This window comes from Tamandua tetradactyla, chromosome 16, assembly GCF_023851605.1.
Source record: "Tamandua tetradactyla isolate mTamTet1 chromosome 16, mTamTet1.pri, whole genome shotgun sequence".
Lineage (NCBI taxonomy): Eukaryota > Metazoa > Chordata > Mammalia > Pilosa > Myrmecophagidae > Tamandua > Tamandua tetradactyla.
The window spans coordinates 4,185,341-4,209,718 of record NC_135342.1 but is presented as its reverse complement, the minus strand read 5'-3'; the positions used below and the strand labels follow the sequence as shown (position 1 = coordinate 4,209,718).

The window sequence follows — 24,378 nt, the reverse complement described above, 5'->3', positions numbered from 1 at the left end:
CAGTATCAGGGGTTTCCCTGGTGATAAAATTTAATAGTTCCATACTTTTCCTCCCATCCCTCAAGGGTCTTTGCCAATACTTTTTGATTGTTTGCTTAATATACTCTGGGATGTATCCAGACATTACATTAAGCTATGCAGGATTAAAGGCTTTTATTCTCTCATTGTAGTTTTAATTTGCATTTCTCTAATGGCTAATGATGTTGAACACCTTTTCTATACTTATTGGCTATTTGAAAATCACTTTTGAAGAAATGTCTAATCATATCTTAGGCCAATTTAAAAAATTAGTTTGTCTTTTTGTTGTTGAATTATAAGAGTTCCTTGTATATTCTTGATATTAAGCCCTTATCTGATGTGTGGTTTTCAAATATTGTCTTCCATTGAATAGGCTGCCTTTTTACTTTCATGCCAAAGTCTTTTTTTAAAAAATATTTTTATTGCAAAAACTCAACATTCAAACATACAAACGTTCTTGACATTCAAATGTTCCATACATGGTGTACAACAACAGCTCACAATGTCATCACATAGCTGTGTATTCATCACCATGGTCATTGTTTGAACGTTTGCATCACTCCAGCAAAGAAATAAGGGAACAAGAAAAATTCATGTATACCATACCCCTTACCCCTCCCTCTCATTGACCACTAGTATTTCAATCTACACAATTTATTTTTACCTTTGTTGCCCCTAGTATTTGTTTATTTTTTATCCATATTTTTTGCTCATCTGTCCATACTGTAGATAAAAGGAGCATCAGACACAAGGTTTTCACAATCACAATTGTTTTCAAGAATCTGGGCTATGGGCCATGGTGGCTCAGCAGGCAGTGTTCTTGTCGGCTGTGCTGGAGACCTGGGTTCCATTCCCAGTGCCTGCCCATGCAAAAAAAAACAAAAGAAAGTAATATTTAGTGGGGACAACCAAAGCATTAGGCTGAGCCCCCAGTTTTGGGGCTTATTCATATGAAATTTAACCCCACAAAGGATAGGCTAAGCCTACTTAAAATTAGGCCTAAAAGTCACCCCCAAGAGAACCTCTTTTGTTGCTCAGATGTGGCCTCTCTCTCCAGCCAACACAACAAGCAAACACCACCCTCTCCCTGTCTACGTGGGACATGACTCCCAGGGGTGTGGACCTTCCTGGCAACGTGGGACAGAAATCCTAGAATGAGCTGAGACTCAGCATCAAGGGATTGAGCAAACCTTCTCGACTTAAAGGGGGAAGAGTGAAATGAGACAAAGTGTCAATGGCTGAGAGATTCCAAACAGAGTCAAGAGGTTATCCTGGAGGTTATTCTTACACACTGGATCGATATCACCTTTTTAGTTAAGGCATAACAGAGAAGCTGGAGGGAACTGCCTGAAAATGTAGAGCTGTGTTCTAGTAGCCATGTTTCTTGAGGATGGTTGAATAATGATATAGCTTTAACAATGTGACTGTCTGATTGTGAAATCCTTGTGTCTGATTCTCCTTTTGTCTATCTACCTTATGGACACATGAGTAAAATATATGGATTAAAAATAAATAAATAATAGGGGGAACAAATGTTAAAATAAATTTAGTAGATTGAAATGCTAGTGATCAATGAAAGGAAGGGGTAAGGGGTATGGTATGTATGAATTTTTTTTCTGTTTTCTTTTTATTTCTTTTTCTGAATTGATGCAGATGTTCTAAGAAATGTTCATGATGATGAATATACAACTACGTGATGAAAAAAGAATGTTCATATTTTATGTTGATTGGCTTTATTAATAAAACTTTTTTAAAAAAATAAAAAGAACCAAGGCTACTGGAAAACAGCTCAACAGTCTCAGGTACTTCCCTCCACCCACGCCAATACACCATAAAATAAAAAGAGATATCTATATAATGTGTAAGAATAGCCTCCAGGATAACCCCTCGACTCTGTTTGGAATCTCTCAGCCATTGACACTTTATTTTGTCTCATTTCTCTCTTCCCCCTTTTAGTCAAGAAGGCTTTCTCACCTTGATGCAGAGTCCTGGCTCATCCTTGGATTTCTGTCCCACTTTGCCAGAGAGATTCACACCCCTGGGAATCATGTCCCACTTTAAGAGAGGGAGGGCAGTGTGTTCACCTTCTGAGTTGACTGAGAGAGGCCACATCTGAGCAACAAAAGTGGTTCTCTGGGGGAGACTCTTAGACCTAATTTTAAGTAGGCTTAGCCTATCCTTTGCGGGGATAAGTTTCATAGGAATAAACCCCAAGATTGAGGGCTCGGTCTATTGATTTGTCCGTCTCTACTGCTTGCAAGAATATCAGAAATTCTCCAAGTGGGGTAGCTGAATATTTCCTCCTTTATCCCCAGTCTCCCAAGGGGACTTTGCAAGTACTTCTTTATTCACTGTCCAAATCATCCTGGGATTAATCAGGGCATCACACTAATGTGGACAAGCCAACAGTATCTCATATCCTATTCAGGATTGCATGTACTTATGGGGTTCAACTAAACTGACCATATGAGTTAAATTAGGAAATGCGCTACCCAAAATATACATTTTGCACGAAATAAACATCTGTCCTCTCACACAGAAGTTGAAGTTTTACCCCGTCTTCTGATTTACCTTAGTCCTATCCAGTTCCGCTTCATTCATATCTCTACTAGATATCTGATCACTTTTTCAACTTTTTAAACAGTTCCTGTATGGGGTACTGCTGACTTTCATAGTTTCAGAGCTATGAAGACTCTGAGTCTTAGGTGTCACATAAATATCCTAAGTTTCTGGGAAAGCTCATGTTATATATAAACAGCTCAGTATCTGAGAATTTAGAATGAACAGTTACATCTCCTGAATGCATGACTACTGTAAGAGCTTGCAATCTAGGCCCCTTTATGATATGCCTCAACCTGATATCCTATGCTCCCAAATAGAGTTCACTGAATTTTTATGTTATGCTTAGTCCATATGATTGAGGCAGGATAGTATTTGTGTTTTTGTTCCTGACATTTCATTCAACGTACAGCTCTTAAGGTGTATTCACCTAGCTGCATGCCTCACAACTTCATTCCTTCTTGTGGCCACTCAGTAGTCCATTGTATGTGTACACCACATTTCCCCCTTATCTCCTCGCTCGTCGTACTCTTAGGACACCTCCATCCACTGTGGTTCACAAGTACTACTGCCAGAGACACCGGTGTGCAAATGTCCATTCGTGTCCCACACTCTGTCCTGCAGGTATACACTGAGCAATGGGGTTTCAGAATCGTATCTGCCAAAGTCCTTTGATGCACAAAAGTGTTCAGTTTTGAAGAGATCTGTTTATCTATTTTTTCTTTTGTTGCTTATACTTTTCTTATAAAATACAAAAATCCATCACCTCCTGCAAGGTCCTGAAGACATTTCCCTTGGTTTTCTCATGAGAGTTTTATAGTAGTAGTCCTTATCTTTAAGTCTTTCATCTAATTGGAAGTATTTTTTGGTATATGGTGAGAAGTGGGGATCCACATTCATTCTTTTGCATGTGGATATCCATTGTCCCAGCACCGCTTGTTGAAAGTGACTGTTCTTTCCCCATTTTGAATCAACATGACAAACTTGTAAAAAATCAACTGGCCATAGATGCTGGATTAACTCTGCACTCTCAGTTCTATTCTACTGGCCTATACTTCTGTCCTTATGCTGGCACCACACTGTTTTAATTACTGTAGCTGTGTAGTAGATTTCATGTCAGGAACTGGGAATCCTCCAAGTTTGTTCTTCTTTTCAAGATTGTTTAGGTTATTCAGGATCCTTTCCAATTTCATATGGATTTGAGAAGGATCAGTTTTTCAGTTCCTCCAAAAAAGGCTGCTGGAAGTTTCCTAGGGATTGCGTTGAATTTGTAGATCACTTTAGGCTAGACTTGAGAACTTAACAATATGAAGTCTTCCAATCCATGAACACAAGATGTCTTTCCAATTGTTTAGGTCTTCTTTAATTTCTTTCAACAATATTTCATAGTTTTCAGTGTACAAGATTGTTCTAGTTTGCTAGCTGCCAGAATGCAATGTACCACAAACAGAATAGCTTTTAAAAAGGGGAATTTAATGAGTTGCTAGTTTACAGTGCTAAGGCCAAGAAAATATCCCAATTAAAACAAGTCTATAGAAATGTCCAATCTAAGGCATCCAGGGAAAGATACCTTGGTTCAAAAAGGCCGATGAAGTTCAGGGTTTCTCTCTCAAGTGGAAGGGCACATGGCAAACACAGTCAGAGTTTCTCATCTGGAAGGGCACATGGCAAACAGGGCATCATCTGCTAGCTTCTTCTCCTGGCTTCCTGTTTCATGAAGCTCCCTGGGAGGCATTTTCCTTCTTCATCTCCAAAGGTTGCTGCCTGGTAGACTCTGTTTTTTGTGGCTATGTTGTTCTGCTCTGCTCTCTCTGAATCTCCTTCCATTCTCCAAAATGTTTCCTCTATTATAGGACTCCAGAAACTTATCAAGACCCACCCAAATGGGTGGAGACATGTCGTCACCTAATCCAGTTCAACAACCACTCTTGATTAAATTACATCTCCGGGGAGATGATCTGATTACAGATTGAAACATAAAGTATTGAATAGGGATTATTCTGCCCTTATGAAATGGGATTTAGATTAAAACATGGCTTTTCTAGGGGACATACATCCTTTCAAACCAGGACAAAGATGATCACCTCCTTGGTTAAATTTATTTCCAGGTGTTTTATACTTTTAGATGCCATTGTAAATGGAATTGTTTTCTTGATTTTCCTTTTCAGATTGCTCATTATTGGTGTATAGAAACCCAACTGATTTCAACGTGTTTACCTTGGATTCTGAAACTCTACAAAATTCTTATATTAGTTCTGGTAGCTTTTTTTGTGGATACTTTGGGATTTTCTATATATAGAGTCATGTCATTTACAAATAGAGTTTAAATGTCTTTTATTTCTTTCCCTTGCCTGACTGCTCTGGCTAGAACTTCTAGGACAGTCTTGAATAACCGTGGTGGCAGTGGACATCCCGGTCTTGTTCCTGACCTTAGAGGGACAACTCTGAGTCTGCCACCTTTGTGTGTGGTGTTAACTGGATTTTTCACACAGCCTCGATCACGCTGAGAAAGGCCCTCCCATTCCTGGTTTTCTGGGTGTCTTTATCATGAAAAGATCATTGGATTTTGCCAAAAGCCTTTTCTGCATCAGTTGAGATGATCATGTGCTTTTTCACTTCATTCTATTAATGTGGTATGTTGTATTGATTGATTTTTTTTATACTGAACCATCCTTGTATTCCTGGAATAAATCCCACTTGGTCACGGTGTATAATCCTTCTGATATTCTGTCATTAGGCCTGTTACTAACATGTTCTGTAACGAGCACATGTTGCTGTTGTAATAAGTAAAAATAAAAAGAAAATGAAAATTATTTACAACTACACGGGTACACACTTATATGTGTGTGTGTGTAGCGTCCCTTTTTACACTCTTTGAGGACCTTTTTTTTTTTTTCATTAAAAAGGCACAGTGTAGACTTTGGTTTGGGAAAGGAAAAAAAATTCTTAGAAATAAACAGCTCCCTCCTCCGTAGCTCAGATATCTGTCATCAAAGGCACACTCTAGAACAGGTTCAGACTTCTGGACAAAAGTGAGTCACCCCCCCCCCCACACGAAGTCAGGCATGCCCTCTCCCTCTCTCTCTCTCTTTTACACACACACACACTCCTGCTTTCAGTGGAGCACCCTCTCGCTCTCACACGCATATCCACAGACATCTTCTCGCGCCAAATGACTTTCTCCCCACTCATGTTCTGAAATGCCCGCACCCACCCACAGCGCCCTTGGCTTCCCAAGTTGGCAGACAAGTGGCATCAGCAGGATGTAAGTGCCAGATGCACTTTATTTGCAGAAGTTGGGGTGAAAGAAAAGAAAGCACACCTTAAAAAGGGCGTCAGCCCAGCATGTGGATGGGGAAAAAAAGGCGGTGGAGGGGTTACGTGGGAGTGAAACTCACTAAGAGAGAAAGAGAGGAGCTCGGAGGTGGTAGCACACGTTTGGATGTAAAGACTGGAGTGCTGGGAAAGTCCTCGTGGTGGATGTTGGTGCGCGTGGCACAACCCTGCAGATGGGGTTAATCCCACCCAATGCAGACATGGGAGTGCTTGAAGTGGGCATTTTATGTTGTACATATGTTTCCACAATTGAAAAGGGAAAGAGAGACTAAAGAGACAATGACAATCAAATGCAACACATGATCTGTCCTGAATCTAACAATGAAAAGAAAATGCCAAAAAAGCCATTAGTGGGACAACTGAAAAAAATAAAGAAAAATAGACTGTATGCTTTCTATCAATGTTAAATTTCTTGAACTTGATAACTGTACTTAATGGGGTTACATAAGCAAATATCCCTGTTCTTACAAAATGTACATGGAAGTATTAAATATTCAAATACATGATACATGCTACTTTCGAATATTTAGAAAATAGATGGATGGAAGGATGGGTGGATAGATGGAGAGAGAAAAGGACATGCAGACAGACAGATGGACAGATCAGTAGAAAAAGAATTAAAGAGGCACACAGAGGCCAGACAGTGAAAACACAGCTGGGTTTGTGGCTTTAACGAATACGGACCCATGACGGGCCAAGATTGTTTCAGTTGTGGGGGTCGCATCTGTGAACAGGGTGGGCAGAGATCCCTGCCCTCGGGAACTTACACTCCAGCAAGGCAACAGAAATTCCAGCCCTCCCCACCCCCCAAAAAAAGAGAAAAAATCATACAGTTGGAAGGGGCTAAGCGCCAGGGCAGAAAAGAAAACGGAGTAAAGGGTATTAGGAATGCAGAGTTGGCGGCGGCCTACTCCCTGACAGAGTGGTGGGGCAGGCCTCAGGGAGGAGGTGAGATTTAAGCAAAGGTTAGCAGGAAGCGAGGGACGAGGGGGACAAGTGCAAAGGCTCTGGGACAGATACAAACGGACACACGGAGGGTCTGAGAGACCCCCACGGACTGGGGGGTGGGGGTGGGGTACCGGCTAGAGGCCGCAGTCAGGACAGATGAGAATGCCAGAGAGGGGGAAGTACTAAGACACAGGTGAGAACGGAAGGGCCCACCCAATGGGCCCCGAGGAGACCTTGAGCTCGGGACCAGCTTCCCCTTCTCAGGCCCTCGGGACCAGGAGGCGACGGCGGTCACACGCAGCTCTCTGCCCTTCCCCGGCTGCTCACTCTCCGGTCTCCTCTTCCCCCGTGGCCACCTCTTCCGTCTCGCCCGCCCGCTTCCTCCAGGGCTGCCCCAGGTAGCCCCTGACGGAGCCCACAGGGCTCCTCCTTCGGGGGTGGGGATCCAGCAGCCCCCACAGCAGCGTGTCTGCCGCGGGCGTCAGGCCGAACCAGGGCTGGGGGCGGTCCTGGGGCTGGCCCGAGGCGTGCCACGTGAGGAAGTCCTCGTAGAAGGGGTCAGCCTCCACCAGCGGCCGGTCCCAGGGGAAGTAGCCCGTGAGGACGCAGAACAGCAGCACCCCGAGAGCCCAGGCATCCAGGGCGGGCTGGATGGGCAGACCCTCGGGGAGGGGCGGCGGGCCACAGAGCTCGGGGGCCGTGTAGGGGATGGGCGACCCGGTCAGGCGGAGCAGGGTCCCACGAGGCCTGGTGTGGCCGAAGTCAGTCAGCTTGACGCGCCGGCAGGCCGGGTCGCACACCAGCACGTTCTCCGGCTTGAGGTCTCGGTACACCAGGCCGCGGGAGTGGATGTGCTCCAGGGCGGAGGCCAGCTGGGTCACGCAGCGCTGGGCTGCTGGCTGAGGGAGGCCCATCTGTGGGGAAGAGGCAGTCAGGGACCCTTCCACCCCTTGGCCCACCAGGGAGGGGACTGAGGAAATGTAGCTTCTCCTCTGCTCCAGGGAGCAGGCCTAAGGAGGCTCAGGGAGAAATTGAGGCATGAATGAATGAAGGAGGTCAAGGAGGTCAGCCAAAATGAGGCCTAACATGAGCTGTGAGGGCCACTCATCCCAATGGGGCCCAGTAAGACCCATGAGGGGCTGTGTATCCCAATGGGGCCCAGTGAGACCATGAGGGGCTGTGCATCCCAATGGGGCCCAGTAAGACCCATGAGGGGCTGTGTATCCCAATGGGGCCCGGTAAGACCCATGAGGGGCTGTGCATCCCAATGGGGCCCAGTAAGACCCATGAGGGGCTGTGCATCCCAATGGGGCCCAGTGAGACCATGAGGGGCTGTGCATCCCAATGGGGCCCGGTAAGACCCATGAGGGGCTGTGTATCCCAATGGGGCCCAGTGAGACCATGAGGGGCTGTGTATCCCAATGGGGCCCAGTAAGACCCATGAGGGGCTGTGCATCCCAATGGGGCCCAGTGAGACCATGAGGGGCTGTGCATCCCAATGGGGCCCAGTAAGATCCATGAGGGGCTGTGTATCCCAATGGGGCCCAGTGACACCCATGAGGGGCTGTGCATCCCAATGGGGCCCAGTGAGACCATGAGGGGCTGTGTATCCCAATGGGGCCCAGTGACACCCATGAGGGGCTGTGCATCCCAATGGGGCCCAGTAAGACCCATGAGGGGCTGTGTATCCCAATGGGGCCCAGTGACACCCATGAGGGGCTGTGTATCCCAATGGGGCCCAGTGACACCCATGAGGGGCTGTGCATCCCAATGGGGCCCAGTGAGACCATGAGGGGCTGTGCATCCCAATGGGGCCCGGTAAGACCCATGAGGGGCTTTGTATCCCAATGGGGCCCAGTGAGACCATGAGGGGCTGTGTATCCCAATGGGGCCCAGTAAGACCCATGAGGGGCTGTGTATCCCAATGGGGCCCAGTGACACCCATGAGGGGCTGTGCATCCCAATGGGGCCCAGTGAGACCATGAGGGGCTGTGTATCCCAATGGGGCCCAGTGACACCCATGAGGGGCTTTGTATCCCAATGGGGCCCAGTGACACCCATGAGGGGCTGTGTATCCCAATGGGGCCCAGTAAGACCCATGAGGGGCTGTGTATCCCAATGGGGCCCAGTGACACCCATGAGGGGCTGTGCATCCCAATGGGGCCCAGTGAGACCATGAGGGGCTGTGTATCCCAATGGGGCCCAGTGACACCCATGAGGGGCTGTGCATCCCAATGGGGCCCAGTAAGACCCATGAGGGGCTGTGTATCCCAATGGGGCCCAGTGACACCCATGAGGGGCTGTGTATCCCAATGGGGCCCAGTGACACCCATGAGGGGCTGTGCATCCCAATGGGGCCCAGTAAGACCCATGAGGGGCTGTGCATCCCAATGGGGCCCAGTGAGACCATGAGGGGCTGTGCATCCCAATGGGGCCCGGTAAGACCCATGAGGGGCTGTGTATCCCAATGGGGCCCAGTGAGACCATGAGGGGCTGTGTATCCCAATGGGGCCCAGTAAGACCCATGAGGGGCTGTGCATCCCAATGGGGCCCAGTAAGATCCATGAGGGGCTGTGTATCCCAATGGGGCCCAGTGACACCCATGAGGGGCTGTGCATCCCAATGGGGCCCAGTGAGACCATGAGGGGCTGTGCATCCCAATGGGGCCCAGTGACACCCATGAGGGGCTGTGCATCCCAATGGGGCCCAGTAAGACCCATGAGGGGCTGTGTATCCCAATGGGGCCCAGTGACACCCATGAGGGGCTGTGTATCCCAATGGGGCCCAGTGACACCCATGAGGGGCTGTGCATCCCAATGGGGCCCAGTGAGACCATGAGGGGCTGTGCATCCCAATGGGGCCCGGTAAGACCCATGAGGGGCTTTGTATCCCAATGGGGCCCAGTGAGACCATGAGGGGCTGTGTATCCCAATGGGGCCCAGTAAGACCCATGAGGGGCTGTGTATCCCAATGGGGCCCAGTGACACCCATGAGGGGCTGTGCATCCCAATGGGGCCCAGTGAGACCATGAGGGGCTGTGTATCCCAATGGGGCCCAGTGACACCCATGAGGGGCTTTGTATCCCAATGGGGCCCAGTGACACCCATGAGGGGCTGTGTATCCCAATGGGGCCCAGTAAGACCCATGAGGGGCTGTGTATCCCAATGGGGCCCAGTGACACCCATGAGGGGCTGTGCATCCCAATGGGGCCCAGTGAGACCATGAGGGGCTGTGTATCCCAATGGGGCCCAGTGACACCCATGAGGGGCTGTGCATCCCAATGGGGCCCAGTAAGATCCATGAGGGGCTGTGTATCCCAATGGGGCCCAGTGACACCCATGAGGGGCTGTGTATCCCAATGGGGCCCAGTGACACCCATGAGGGGCTGTGCATCCCAATGGGGCCCAGTAAGACCCATGAGGTGCTGTGTATCCCAATGGGGCCCAGTGACACCCATGAGGGGCTGTGCATCCCAATGGGGCCCAGTGAGACCATGAGGGGCTGTGCATCCCAATGGGGCCCAGTGAGAACATGAGGGGCTGTGCATCCCAATGGGGCCCAGTGAGACCATGAGGGGCTGTGCATCCCAATGGGGCCCAGTGACACCCATGAGGGGCTGTGTATCCCAATGGGGCCCGGTAAGACCCATGAGGGGCTGTGTATCCCAATGGGGCCCAGTGAGACCATGAGGGGCTGTGTATCTCAATGGGACCTGGTGAGACCCATGAAGGCCAGTGTGTCCAAACAGGGCCTAGTGAGAGCCATGAGGGCCTGTGGTGCTCATTAGGGTACAGTGTTGATTCTCAACCTCAGAGAATTCCAAAGAGACCTAACAATTCATTGACACCCATAAGGTCCGTGGCTATGTGGAGCCAATGAGTTCCCATGCAGCGAGTGTGTCAGCGAAGAGGTTGAGGTGCAGCTCTGTGAGGCCCAGCCAGGCCCTCAGATGCATGCTCAGGGTCCACCCACTCACCTTGGGCTGGATTAAGGCGATGAGGTCCCCATGCAGAATGGGCTCCGTCAGGAAGCTGTAGGAGGTGGCCGACTCAATGCCAATGCCGTAGGTAGCTACGATGGCTGAGTGCGTTCCCAGCGAAAGGCCCACACAGAACTCATACAGGAAGCCACGGAGGGAAGTGGAGGTCTTTGGGAGTTGCTTCAGTGCCATGGGTGTGCCTGGGGCAAAAACAGATACGGGAAGGGTGTGAGAGCAAAGGGGTCTTATGGCCACTGCCTCCCTGCACTCTTTCTCATATGCTATCTCCATCTCCCCCAAATCTTGTTTTCTTACCTATCCCACCATAATAGCATGGCCACCAAAACAGTACTAGTGGAAATAATACAGCATTTATTGAATATCTACCCTGCTTTCTTATAAGTCTACTCTCCATGAGTAAACAAAGAGATCTCATTAAGATGTAACTCAGAGCTCTAATGACCTTGTTTGGATTTGAGAATCCAAACAAGTGGATGTTTGCATGTTTTGAATGAGTTCAAAAAAATCATCTCCGAAAAGCCATTTTTCAGGGAATTAAGGAGAAGATAAGCCTACGTTGGGCATTAGGTCAAATTAAGATATAATGGTTATTTTTTTCATGTTTGAAAATGACTTCCAAGAATGAAAGCTCCTGAAGACAGCATCTCTGTTTCCAATTTTTTAATCACCAGCTATCAGGTCCCAGAGTGTGATAACTTTCATATCAGGAGGCCATGTATGACTGAAGAAGGGCATTTCCTAAAACTTTGGCCATTCCCTTTCCACTCTCTTGCTGGATGCAGCGTCTCTTCTATGTGTCAACGTGGTCTGTATTTCCACCACAATGGCACATACGACCCTTTATTCTGATCACCTCTGCCCATCTGTGTGCCCCACCAAACCTTGAGCTTCACAAGGACAGCCACGTCTTCAGGTCCCCAAGTCAGCCAGCCCAGGGACAGGAAGGAGTTCAGAAGGTCTCAAGAGGTGCATGTGGAGTGAAGCACAAAGGAGTGAGGGCTCCACTTACAGCACCTCTGCTCCCCGTGACTGCACATGTCACCAAGATCTGTGCCGACACAGGTCTGGGTCTTTCTCTTTCCTCTCCCTCTCCCTCTTGCATCTCTCTTTCCCGGTCAGGCTGATTGCTCGCTGAGGGCAGAGACGGACTAGATTCCTCTCTGTGTCCCCAGCAGCACGTAGGCCGGGCCGGGCCCCCAGGCAGCCTCAGAAGGTGTGAACTGAACCAACATTGATTTTGCGTTTCATCCCATAGTATCTCACGGGAAGGACAGAAGGATGATGTACACTTGACAGAGAAGTACCAGCTGAGAGGGAGGAGCGCGCATGGAAGACCCACTGTGCATCAGCCCTGCAAGTGCTTGGCAGGCGCTGTCACTCTGTGTCATTCATGCGGGGACCACTCAGCCAGCCAAACTTTAGGCCATGAGGACGGCGACTCTGTCTTACTTGCCGTTGTCCCCAGCAACTAGCACAACCAAAGTCTGCTCAGAGGCTCAACAGTTCCTTTGGGCCAAGAACTGTCGCCCAAATCTTCACAGAGAGAAGCTGAGGCTCGGAAAGGTTATGGGAGTTCCCAAGGACACACAGCCAGGACGGGGCTGAGCAAGACGTGAGCCAGGTCTACCAGATACTCCAGACTTGGCCGTCTGCTCCTGGGGCCAGGCTCCCCCACCCCACGCCTGGGTCCCCAGGCCCTGGTACCTTTCTGGCGATGGGTGACCAGCAGGACACGGCCGAAGCGGCCCTGGCCCAGGGGACGCACATCCTGGTAGAGCTCGTCCACTTCGGCTCGGACGAGCGTCTGGACGCTCAGCGCCATCATGTCCTCCAGCACCCGGGCAGCCTCCTGGCCCTGCCGGAGCTCCTCCACCGTGAGGATCCCCAGGTCCTCCTCGGCTCTGTCCGGGGCGGCCCCCTCCTCCGTCTGTTCCTCCTCTCCCTGCCTGCCCGGCATCTGTGCAGGGCAGAACAGAGAGGGTGGCTCGGGGCTGAGGTGCGCCCAGCCCGAGGTCTAAGGGTACGGGGGGATGGAAGGCCTTGGCGCCTGCATCCGAGGGAGGCGGGGCGGGGGGACCTGCTGGGACTCGCCCCTCTTCTCAATGAGAGGTGTCCATGGTGGGGGGAGTCCGGGCCTGGTGTGAGGTGAGGTCAAGCTGGAGGTTAGAGTCCCTCGACCCTGCCCCCACACTCCTGAGCCACCTGATGGCCCAAGGGTGAAAGATGAACCAGATAATCCGAGACACCCCCCCACTTTGTTTCCAAAGCAAACAGACTTGGGCCCTGGGGGTGGAGGAGCTTGCTGTGTCTCCTGAGAGCAAACAGGTGCTCTCTGCCCCCAAGGCTGGGCAGGGCGGGGTGCACAGACCAGGGCCGCATGGACCGGGGCCTGGGGCACCCCATCCTCGTGGGGTGCCGTGACTTGGGGTCTCTCGCTAAGTCTCACAGCCGCAGCCCCTCCTCCCCCAGACCTGGGGGTCCCCCAGCCCCTCCTCCCCTAGACCCGGGGGTCCTCCAGTCCCTCCTCCCTCAGACCCGGGTGTCCCCCAGCCCCTCCTCCCCCAGACCCGGGGGTCCCCCAGCCCCTCCTCCCCTAGACCCGGGTGTCCCCCAGCCCCTCCTCCCCTAGACCCGGGTGTCCCCCAACCCCTCCCCCCTCAGACCCGGGTGTCCCCCAGCCCCTCCTCCCCCAGACCCGGGGGTCCCCCAGCCCCTCCTCCCTCACACCCGGGGGTCCAGGCCCCCAGCCCCTCCTCTCTCACATTATGCAACTCAGAACTTGGGAACCCTATAGTCTGTTTTCCTAACATTCAATCACTCCACAGCCCTGAGGTCTGGCCCCTACCTCTCTGAGAGACCCAAGACTCTGGTCCCTTGACCACTTCCACTCTAGAGTTTCCACCCTCCAGGCTGCCTCTCCCAGGCCATTTAACTCCTGCTCTCCTCCTGACCAGGCCGGGGCTCCAGGCCTCACCTTCTCCGAGCTTGCCTGACCCTTCAGCTGCCCGCTGCAGTCAGTGTCGGCCCCTGGCGCCCATGTCAGCCCAGGCCTGCCCTGGGCAAGACCCCGCCCCCACCTAGGGGGCTCGTGAGGCCCCGCCCCTGGCCCCACCCCTCCCTTTCCACCCCCTCTGGGGGCAGAGCGACACCATGTGTTGGCTCCCAGAACTGGGGCGACAAGTGCTGGGGACCCAGGAGATCCACCCCCTGCCCCGACCAGGGCAGCCGCTCTACGTGAGCTCATCTCTGACCCGCCCGCCAGGGCCCTGCCAGCTGCCCCCATCAATGTCCTACTGATAGGTCAGACACAAGTGTCTGCAGGGGGCTGCCCCAGGGACCAGGCACTGGGGTCCCATCTGGGGAAAGGATGAGACTATGAGATTCCACACTGATGCGGTGAGATGACCTCAGCCGTCCTGGGGCGGGGCGGGAGGGGAGCAGGTGCTGGAGCAACTGGGGAGAGAAGGGCGAGGGGGGGCGCGGGGGTCCCTATGTGCTCGCCAATTTCAGGCCTGGACCCCCGGGTCTGAGGGAGGAGGGGCTGGGGACCTCCAGATTCCTGAGGGAAGTGTGACAATAATAATAATGATGATGATGATGATGATGATGATGATGGTGATGCAGTTGGACTATCAAGTCCAGAGCACTTGCCCTGCTCAGCTCAGGCCTAGGCTGCCCAGCGAGCCCCTGACTCATGGAAGCTTGGTGGGGGAGCCCTGGCACCAGCCCCTGCCTCTCTGGGCTGGCTGCACCCACCTCGGAGACATAAAGTCGATGACAGATGCAGATCCACTATTTTTTTAAATAAACTTTTTAATTGTGGGATAACTTTAGATTCGCACAGGAGCTGCCCTGCGCCGGCCTGGGCACCCCCCACCCCCACCCCACCCCCCGCCGCTGGCAGGTTCACGCGGCGGCTGTGCATCGCCAGGACACGACTGCTTTCCACGCAGACCCTTCGCGGCTCAGGGTTTTCCCCCAACGTCCTTTTCTGTTCCGAGACCTAACGCGGGATGCCAACGGCATGTTAAATCTCGAAAGCAGATGTGCTGAAGTCCCAGGGGAAGAGCCGCGGTTTGCAGCGCGGGAGGCCCGGGGGCGCGGGGCGCGCGGCCGCAGGGGAGGGGCGCGGGCAGCGGGGGCCAGCCCTGGGCTCACAGCGCTGCAGCTCTGGGATGGCAGAGCGGTGGGTCCGAGAGGACCGCAAGCCCCCGTGCTCGGTGCTCGGCGCTCGGGCGCTGCGAGGGGAAAGAACCCGGCCGGCCCTGCAGGCACCGAGACCTCAACCTTCCTGCATGTGCGAGACGCGCCCAGGGAAAGAAGGTCGGAGAGAACTCCCCAGATCCGTCCAGCTGGGAGGAAGGGGCTGCTGGTTCAGGGCAGGGTGTGTGCAAGCGCCAGCTGGCAGGAGAGCTGTGGTGTGTGCGTTGTGAGTGCGTGAGTGCGCTTTAGGTCAGAGAACTTGAGGGGTTCCTCCGATATTACTCAGAACCCAGGGAAAAGGAGGAGGTGGATGCGAGATTTCCACAAGGTCAATCCTGAAAGTTGAGCTTCTCAGTCCCAAGCAGCGGGCACCCTCGGGGGGGTCTCAGAGGAGAGGAGGGAGCCTGTCGGAACCTATGACAAGTTCTCAACGCATTGTGTGGCACCGAAGCAGAGCCCTCAGGACAGAGCAGTGAGGGCTGCTCCTGGAGGGTCAGGAGGGGCGCAGCGTGCTCCTGCTGTCCTCCCGGGGCAGCTGTCTCTCCCGTCCAGGTGGCTGCAGATGGGGGAGGGGCCCCTGGCCCCAGCTCCGACCACCTGTCTCTTGTCACCTGGTCAGGGTGCTGTCCCGCCTGTGCCTGTCCTCTTGCCACCCCCGCCCCCCTCCTCGTCTGTCCACTCCTCCAAGCTGGAGCCGCCTTCATCCCCGTCCTCCCCATCCTCCTCCGGCAGAGTGCCCGTGGGATGCTCCCCATTCCCCTCCAGCCCCCAGTCGTCCCCCAGGAAGCCCAGGACGGCCAGCGGGGGGCTCCTTGTCTCAGGATCCAGGTCCAGGAGACCCTGGAGCAGCGCCAGGGCCGGGGGCGCGAACCGGTCCCAGGGTGGCGGTGGCCGGGGCGGCTGGGGCTTGGTGGTCATCCAGCCGGCGAAGGCCTCGAATTCGGGGTCGGGGGCCAGAGCCACGTCCCAAGGGAAGCAGGCGGTGGCCGCACAGAAGAGGAGCACGCCCAGGCCCCAGGAGTCCAAGGCCGGCCGCAGGGGGAGGGTGTCGGGGGGCAGGAGCAGGCAGAGCTCGGGCGGCGCCGTGGGCAGTGGTCCCGGCGGGGTGGGCGTCGGGCTGCCCTCTGGCCGGGTCAGCCCCAAGTCCCCCAGGGCCACGCGGCTGCACACGGGGTCGAAGACCAGGACGTTGTCCGGCTTGACGTCTGCATGCACCAGGCCCCGGCTGTGCAGGAAGTCCAGGGCTCCGGCCAGCTGGGCCATCACCCGCTTTACCAGCAGCTCCGGGAGACCCTGCAGCCGAGGGGAGAGGACAAAGGCCAGGGGGCCTTGGCGTCTTCATTTTGCTTCTTAATCACCCTCTAAAAGAGACTCTAGACTCCAAGATCTGAAAGGGTTCTGCTTCCTGGGGTTTGAGGACCAGAACCCCTGACCAGCGGCTATCTCCAATGCCCCTGCAACTTAAGACCTATGCAAGACCTTCCCCGCGTCATCCTCACCCTCCACCTGCTCCCACATCTGCACCCCCCTAGAGCAGCCCCTAGATGTTTCCCCAGCGCAGACCCCGATTCCAACAGGAAGGCTCCTTCAGCTTCCCTGAAACATTCTCCAACCCCAGTACTCAAACCCACCCCAAACATTTCTTTATGTGTTTCCTCTACTAACCACCCCGATATTCTCCAAGGAGAACCCAAATCCCATACTCAACTCTCATCTTAGACTCAGGCTCGCCTGGAGCCCATCTCTAACTCAGACCCTCTTCTGAGACCCCCAGCTTCGTCCATCAGTTGGGTAACCCATCCATCCTGCCGGCAACCCGTTCAGCAAACCTGTCGCCCATCCAAGCGTGCAACACCAATGCAATCGCTCAACACCCACTCGACCAGCTCACCAGCAATCTGATAATTCACTTAATACCTAACATCCATCAATTTGTCCTTGCTTCCTTCCAACCCTCCTTCCTTCCATTTATCCCCAACCCTACCTCAAATCCAAAGCCTGCTACTAAGGACCGCTCCCCCATGCCCTTTAAACTCAAGCCCCACTAGGGTTGGGGTCCCTGCAACGGCGTGGGTTCCATGCTGGCCTGGTCTTCCCAGAGGGGACCTCATCCAGTTCACCTCGGTCTATAATCCACCGCCCAACCCAGCCAGCCCCCCACCCGCAGAGCATCCCTCTTCTCCACCCTCAGCACCACACTCAGCCCACCCAACGCCATCCACGTCCACACGCCAGGTCCCAGGCCCACCCAGACCCCAGCTGAAGCTGCACCCTCACCCTGCACTCAGCTTTCCGAGCCACCCTCGCCCCCACCTCCCCGCCCAGCCAGTCTCAATGGCGCCTGCGGTGGGATGAAGGGATGCTGGGGCCAGGCGTGAGGGCATTCGGGGCGCAGGGGGAGCTGGGCTGGGGCCTGATTGGGGGGTCCGGGTCGGAGACAGGAGGGGAACCCGCAGGCCCCAGCTCTGGCCCCACCGGCCTCACCCTGTGCTGGAGCATTCTGCTGAGGTCCCCACAGGGTGCGTACTCCTGGGCGAAGGCGAAGTGGCGGGGGGTCTGCAGGGGTCCGTCCAGCGTCCGGAGCAGGCCGGGGTGCGAGGACACGCAGCGGCCCACACAGAACTCCCTCAGGAAGGTGGTTCTCAGGACCGAGTCCCGACGCAGGAGCTTCAGAGCGACAGCTGGGCCTGCTGGGAAGGCTGGGTCAGAGGGCGTCCAGGACACTGGGTTTCACTGTGGCACCTCGGGCCACCCATGTGGCCTCTCTGAGCCTCTGACTTCTCCCGCGCAAGATAAGAGGGGCAAGGTACAGCGCTGGTCTGTGTGCTCCCTGTGTCTGCGTCTGTAAAAGGGGGGTGGGAGGGGCCCTCGCCCCAGGGCCCTTGCAGCGCTGCCCCGGACAGCTGTGCGGCCTTTTGTCCAGGCACCTTTCCGTCTCTGGCCCCAGTTTCCCCTTGTATAAAGTAGGAGGACATGGTGGGCGGCGCTCAAAGGCAAATTCTGCTCTTGCCTTGCTGTGTGACCTCGGGCGAGCCTCCCACCCTCTCTGGGTGAGCTCTGTTCGTCGGAAGATTGGCAGGTGGCCATGTCGGCCCCTTGGGGGGTGGGCGGGTGGCCCAGGGAATGCTCCCTGTGGCGGGGCCTCCTGGGAACCATCATCTGGGGCAGGTTGGGGTGGGATCCGCCCTTGGGCGGCCGAACTCACCCCCTCGGCGAGACCGGGCGAGGAGCACGCGGCCGTAGCAGCCGGAGCCGAGTGTTCGGAGGAGGCGGTACCGGGTACGCAGGCTGCGGACAGGGCTCACCCTGGTGGCCGTCAGCTCCACGAGCCGCTGCAGGGCGGTGGCTGTGTCCTCCTGCAGGAGAGGCAGGGTGGGGCAGCAGGGGTGCCCGGGGGGAGAGGGTCACTGACCCAAGGGAGGCCAGTGAGTCACAGTGACTCACCCAGCCTCAGGCCACCTGTCTTTGTGTCTTGGCTGGGCTGGGGGTGATTGTCCCCGAGACCCTGGCCGCCCCGTCTGTGGGAACCGGCCGGGGTGGGGGGGGCCCAGCACTGATGGGGACAACGCCCCCCTACCCCACCCCCAGCCCTCTCTCCCTGTCCTCCTGTCCCCCCCACGCCATGCAGCCCACGCTTTGTTTGTGAGCCCCTTTCTCGGGGGGTTCACTCTCGCTGGGGCCCCTCAGGGCTGTGTGTCGTGGTGGCTGGGGGTGCCCCTGCCCACCCCGCTGGCTCGGCCATCTCCTGTGTCCATCGCACTCTTCTTCCCTGTCTCCTGCGTCTCACCTCTGAGTCCCCATCCTCGGGGCTCTTGGGGTCCCTGAGGTCCATCTCAGGGTCGCCTGCCCTAGGCTGGCCCCCCTTATCTGGGCTCCCCACAACACCCGCCAGCCTCTCCGGCCCCTGGCACCCTGGGTCTGGGCGCCCCTCTCGGGACTGCTGGCAGGAAATGGTCCCCTGACGGCCCCTCAGCCAGCCCCTCTTCTCGCTGGGCCGCTCTGCGCTCCTCTCCCACTGCCCTGGGTCCTTCCCTCGCTCCCTCTCCTCTCTGCCTCTCCCGGCCTCCCCTTCTCTTCCTCTCTCCTCTCTCTCCCTCTCTCCCCACCTCTCTTTCCCTCTTCTCCTTTGTTCTGGCTCTCGGGTCTCCCAGCAGGGCTGCCTACCCCACCCTGTTCCCACCTGGGGGCTCACGGCCTGTCTGTCGGGGTCTCCCCCCCCAGCCCCCCCCCTTTCTCTCTGTTTCTCAGTTTCCCGCGTGGGCCCCCTGCCTCGGGGCGCCCTGCGCAGTGGCCCTGCGCCCCCTCTCTCCCTCTCTTTGTTCCGGACTCTCTCCCAGGGCCTTTTGTCCCTCCCTTTCTCTGGGTCAGGGACAGGGGTGTGTGTGACAGCTCAGAGACATCCTGTCCCCCCCACATCCCTCCCTCACCCCCCTCCGACCTGCTGCCCCCCTCCCTCCCCCTTCCAAACTTAGACCGGCTTGGACTCTGGGCTCCCGTCCCAGGACAGAGGGGACAAAACGTATTGTGAACCCCCAAGGGCTGGGCCCGAGGCAGCAGGGAGAAGGTGGGACCACCTTTTCCCATCCCTCAGCTGGGGGGGCACCCTGGAGGTCAGCCTGGGGGGGGCAGGGCGGGAAGCCTGGGCCCCTGGGAATCAGGGGTGCTATAACCAGAGCCCCCCGCCCTCAGACCCAGCGTCCAGGCCCCCAGCGCCCCCGCCGTCAGACCCAAGGGTCCAGGCCCTCAGACCCCCCCCACTCAGACCCGGGGGTCCAGGCCTCCAGCCCCTCCTCCCTTATACCCAATACCCGGGTAGTCCCCCAGCTCCTCCTCCCTTGGACCCGGGGGTCCCCCAGCCCCTCCCCCCACGGACCCGGGGGTCCCCCAGCCCCTTCCCCCCGGACCCGGGGGTCCAGGCCCCCAGCCCCTCCCCCCTCGGACCCGGGGGTCCAGGTCCCCAGCCCCTCCCCCTTCGGACCCGGGGGTCCAGGCCTCCAGCCCCAACTCTCCTAGAACCCAGAAGCTAAAATATCAAAGTACATTTGGAGACACGTCCGCAGGCGAGCAGGCCACCCCAGAGGCTGGACGTTCACCCCCAGTTTACAGAGCAGGAAACTGAGGCCCGGAGAGGCCGGCCTGCGTCCGGGAGGGCGGGGGAGGGGGAGGGGGAGGGGCCGGGAGGGGCGGGCGCCGTGACTCACGGCCTTCCGCCCGCGGCGCGCGCTTCCACTACTACTACAACTGCGGCTATTAATAAAGCGGCAGCGCCAACACTTCTGCGTAGACGCTGGAAGGATCCGCGGGATCCGCTCCGGTGGCGGCGGGAGCTGGGGGCGCAGCGGGGGAGTTGACCTTCCCTGGGTGACCTTCAAACGCGTCAAGAAGCAGAAAGAACACTAGAAAGCAATGAGTTAGATTGAAGAGATAGTAACATTTCGCCGTGCTTGTGTAATCTTTTAAAAATTTTTGGCATTAAGTATTTTTAATTAATTACAAGTATTGAAATCCTTTTGTGTGAAATGATAGGAGTCTGGCATTCGCTTTAAACTACTCCAGCATTAAGAAAAATAAAAAAGTACTCCAGCACTCCAGCGAAGGAAAATTAAATTTGCGCATGGGATAGGTTTCAGGTGGGCTAAGAACATTCAAAGTGTTCCTAACAGGTGGGGGAGAGATTCGTTTTACTATTTTCCCTATTTTAGGGGATGCGTGAAATGTTCCCTCATAAAAAGCTGAAAGTTATAAAATCAACTACAGACCTCAGGATAAAATTGGCCCAAACACTTAGATGTGCATCTTTATAAAAGTGAATGCTTTCCAGCTAAATTACAACACTGCTTTCAGACCTAACAACATTTCTTAAAATTAGTTAAGACACAGTATGTATTTGATTTCCCTCCTTTTTTCCAGAAATCACTTCTTTCCAGGGAGCGGGGTCACTGGGCAGGGAGACACCCTGGAGGCTCCAGGCCATCGCTGGCCCCTGCGCGGCTGGAGAGGGACGCAGACCCAGGTGCGGGGGCGGGAGCTATTTCCCCCCCACCCCGGGCTGCGCGGGCCGCGGGGCGAGGCGCAGGGGCAGCTGTTCTGCCGCGGCCTAAAGGTCAGGCTGGACAGCCAGCCACCTGGGTCCCCGGGGACGGGCGCACCAGCCTGCAACCTGCAGCCTGCTGCTGTCCCTGCCGGGGAGGCTCTCTGATGATCCCGGAGCTTTTCACCTCCCCATTTAGCAACGCCACTCCGCGGGGTCACCCCGAGTGACCTCGGACGCGGGGGGGGGGGGGGAGGTAGGGGGAGGGGAGGCCTCAGGGCTGCAGGCTGGTGCCTCCCCCTTCACTCCTCCCACCCACCCCTTCCTCCACCCCTCTCCCTTCCTCCCAGCCTCAGTTTCCTCTGCAGGAGGCAAGGGCAACCCCAGCTGCGAGCTATCAAACATTTAATACTTACACTGACTTTCCGTCCAGCGCCCAGGATGTGTCCATGAGGCACGCATGCGACCTGTTAGAAGCGGTGAGAAGCTCGCATGTGCTGTGATACAGTTTCATGCATTAGGGCATAGCCATGCTATGCTATGCACAACCTACATCGTATTTTATATATTACACCCTGTAAACGTTTAATTAACTATTATATAATATATGCAACATATTTAAATATGTATACAACAAAATATATTATATTGGGTATAATATACACGTTATAGGTACCAAATGTTTAACTATAGTGTATATATCATATCTGTATATATTTATAACTATACTTAGATATATTACTATATTCATGAATTTAAATATAAAAAATATATTTATAAGTGTGATCATAATACTTAAACTACATACACCACAGTAAATATATTATGTAATGTCACGTGCTATATTATGATGCATTTGTAATCTAGAACATTATGTATAACATAATTACATATCATGTCTATTCTATATATTATTATTTTCAAACAGATTTATTGAATAAAATATATACTAAAATATCACATAAAAGTCAACCTGTACTTCAAATACTATGCAGTTGACAATTTAGCCCTCCCACCAAAAAAAAAAGAAGGAAAGCACTCTGTTGGAGTAAACTGGTCTGCTTCGGCTGGGCAGGGGGCTGGGAAGGCGTGGGGGCGGCCTGGGCCGGGTTTTCCAGCCCTGCTTGCTCCATCGCGGGCGCCCCCCCCTCCCCCGTCGCTCGGGCGTACTTCATGGAAATGGCTAAATGAAGCCGAGGGTGGAACCGGCGGCCCCCGTGGAGGGCGAGCGGCTTGGCGCCCTAATGGTCGGCGCGTTCTCCGGCGCTCCACAGACCAGCACCCTGGTTCCATTTCCTCCACCACCCACTCGTGACGGGCGTCCCCTCTCTTCCCCGGTCACGGAGAGGAGACGCGGTACAGACAGGCCACGCGCATCGTGTCTTATCAGCTCACCCAGCCGCTCCAGCCCCGCCGTGGTTCCCCATGCAATGAACTATTTCGGGCATGCACCCGCCCAAAATAGCCCGGATCCTATAAGCGCCCACGCTTCCACCGCTCAGCTCAAGAAACACAATTTTTCAAACATAATTGAAAGGCGCTGCCTGCTCCGCCCCTCTCCAAATCCCTCCCTTCCCTCCCACAGGTAACCACCACCCCAGAGGACATGGGCACGCCTCTTTGCGGTTTGTGTGTGTGTGTTTTAATACTTTTGCTACATATGTGTGACTCCAAACTGCAAGTATCACCTTGTGTGTTTTCACATGTCATGTAAATAGTATCCTGCGTCCCTGGCCTTCTGCAGCTCGCTTTTGTCCTCCCCAGATCACCCGTGTTGTTACCTGCAGCTCCGCTTCCTTCCTGTGCGAAGTGTCCTCCCCAGCTCACTGTAGTTCATGGAGCCATCTCCTGAAAACGCATCAGGTTGCTCCATCCTGTGCTCTCAGAGTCAGGGGTGCAAAGCACATTCTTCTCCTTGCCGCTTTGTGAAAGGGGTGCCAGTTCTCCAGGATGCTGGCCTCAGCGTGGAATTTCTGGGTCGAAACACGGGAGAATGTGTGGCTTTCCTAGACATTGCCACGTTGCCCCTCCAAAGTAGCCGTTCGTGGCATTGCTCTCAGTTTTATTTTTTCAAGTTCTGAGATCTCTTTGGGAAGCCGAACAAAGCTATGGAGCCTTGCGCTGTCCGGTTCAGTGGCCGCAGGCCATAGGTGGCCATTGAGTACCAGATCTGTGGCTGGTCTGAACTGGAGTGTGCTGCGAGTGGAAGCCCCACATCGGAATCCAAAGACGTCTGTGGAAAACAGGATGTGAGCTAGCTCATTGATAATACTGTGTATCGATTACATGGCTACATGATAATATTTGGATATATTGAGGGAAAAGATGCATGTTATTCAAATTGTTGCCTTTTTACCTTTTTAAAAGTGGCAGTGTGCATGCACGTGATATTGCAGCTAAGGTCAGGAGTCCCGGAGCCTCTGAGCCCACCCCTGAGCCCACCCCTGAGTCTCCCTGGGCATCCAGGTGTCCTAGGCCGAGAACTGCTGCCTTCTCCATCCCCGGAGCCAGGGCTCGACGCCTCCACGCCTAAGGCCCCTCTAGGCCATCGTGCCAGCTCTTCCCGTGGGGCGCCTCCCCTGCCACCAAAGGCGTCTTTCTCACACTCAGAGATGACCTGGTCCCTCTCTTCTCAGAAGAGGTCCTTCAAAGCTGCCCGGGCACTGGCGAGCTCCCGGGGCTCAACACAGCTACTCAGGGCCCTTGGCCACGCCCTGGGCTGATTCCTGTCCTGCTGCCTGGGGCACCGTGTCCCGTGCCCAGCGCAGAAAACCCGCCTCCGCCTCCTCCCTGAGGGCTCCCCCACCCCAGCGGCCTCCTCTGAGCTACCCCAACCTCCACCACCCACCCAGGGGCCCCGCGGCCACAGGCAGTCCTGCAGGGCCCCTCCTGTCCTCTAGAGCTTCCATGGCTCCCCGGTGCCCTCAGGAACGAGTCGAGCTCCTGAGCTGGGCCTGTGAGCCCTTCCGGAGTCAGCACCTGCTCCACGGTATCTCCGGGCGCTCTCTCCCGCCGCTCCCGGCCCACGGGGCCTCTCCCCCAGCCGGGGGGCCCGCAGCGCCCCGTAAATCCCGGGCGCTTAGCGGTCATGACCGCCGGTGTCTGCTGAACCCTGCGTCTTACCAGCCCCCGTGCTAAGCCGCGCGGCAGCCCGGGCCTGGCTCCGACTCCCAGCTCCATCGCGCGGGTGAGGAAAGGGCGGCTCTGTCGCGTGGGGGGCGGCTGTCGGTCCCGGCGCCTGCCTGCCCTGGTCTCCTCTCGGTTCAGCGCACGCTTCCGGGGC

At 55.0% G+C, this 24,378-nt stretch overlaps 2 protein-coding genes and 1 long non-coding RNA gene across 3 annotated transcripts; all 3 read right to left on the bottom strand.

The window, feature by feature from the left end:
* Positions 1-5,843: 5,843 nt before the first annotated feature.
* On the bottom strand, positions 5,844-13,926 carry SBK2 (SH3 domain binding kinase family member 2). Its single transcript, XM_077133545.1, has 4 exons — positions 13,836-13,926; positions 12,566-12,818; positions 10,838-11,040; positions 5,844-7,775 (listed from the first exon to the last, which is right to left on the bottom strand). Exons 2-4 carry the CDS (start codon positions 12,816-12,818, stop codon positions 7,185-7,187), a joined length of 1,047 nt encoding a protein of 348 aa, XP_076989660.1. The 5' UTR covers positions 13,836-13,926; the 3' UTR covers positions 5,844-7,184.
* A 1,075-nt stretch (positions 13,927-15,001) lies between these two features.
* SBK3 (SH3 domain binding kinase family member 3) lies at positions 15,002-18,896 on the bottom strand. The gene is made up of 4 exons (XM_077133537.1): positions 18,852-18,896; positions 18,270-18,462; positions 17,549-17,751; positions 15,002-16,357 (listed from the first exon to the last, which is right to left on the bottom strand). Exons 1-4 carry the CDS (start codon positions 18,894-18,896, stop codon positions 15,680-15,682), a joined length of 1,119 nt encoding a protein of 372 aa, XP_076989652.1. The 3' UTR covers positions 15,002-15,679.
* A 1,450-nt stretch (positions 18,897-20,346) lies between these two features.
* On the bottom strand, positions 20,347-22,585 carry LOC143660117 (uncharacterized). Its single transcript, XR_013163853.1, has 3 exons — positions 22,491-22,585; positions 21,512-21,562; positions 20,347-20,460 (listed from the first exon to the last, which is right to left on the bottom strand). It is a non-coding gene; the product is annotated as an uncharacterized LOC143660117 (long non-coding RNA).
* Positions 22,586-24,378: the final 1,793 nt, after the last annotated feature.

Bases quoted from the DNA above. Each gene is read 5' to 3' on its own strand.
- SBK2 (XM_077133545.1), bottom strand. From the start codon at position 12,818: ATGCCGGGCAGGCAGGGAGAGGAGGAACAGACGGAGGAGGGGGCCGCC. The intron at 11,041-12,565 runs GTACCAGGGCCT...TTTTTGCCCCAG, and splicing joins GGTCACCCATCGCCAGAAAG to GCACACCCATGGCACTGAAG. The intron at 7,776-10,837 runs GTGAGTGGGTGG...TCTTCCCCACAG, and splicing joins TCGCCTTAATCCAGCCCAAG to ATGGGCCTCCCTCAGCCAGC.
- SBK3 (XM_077133537.1), bottom strand. From the start codon at position 18,896: ATGGACCTCAGGGACCCCAAGAGCCCCGAGGATGGGGACTCAGAG. The intron at 18,463-18,851 runs GTGAGACGCAGG...CAGTGACCCTCT, and splicing joins CCGAGGATGGGGACTCAGAG to CCCCCCGGGCACCCCTGCTG. The intron at 17,752-18,269 runs GTGAGTTCGGCC...CCTTCCCAGCAG, and splicing joins CGCCCGGTCTCGCCGAGGGG to GCCCAGCTGTCGCTCTGAAG.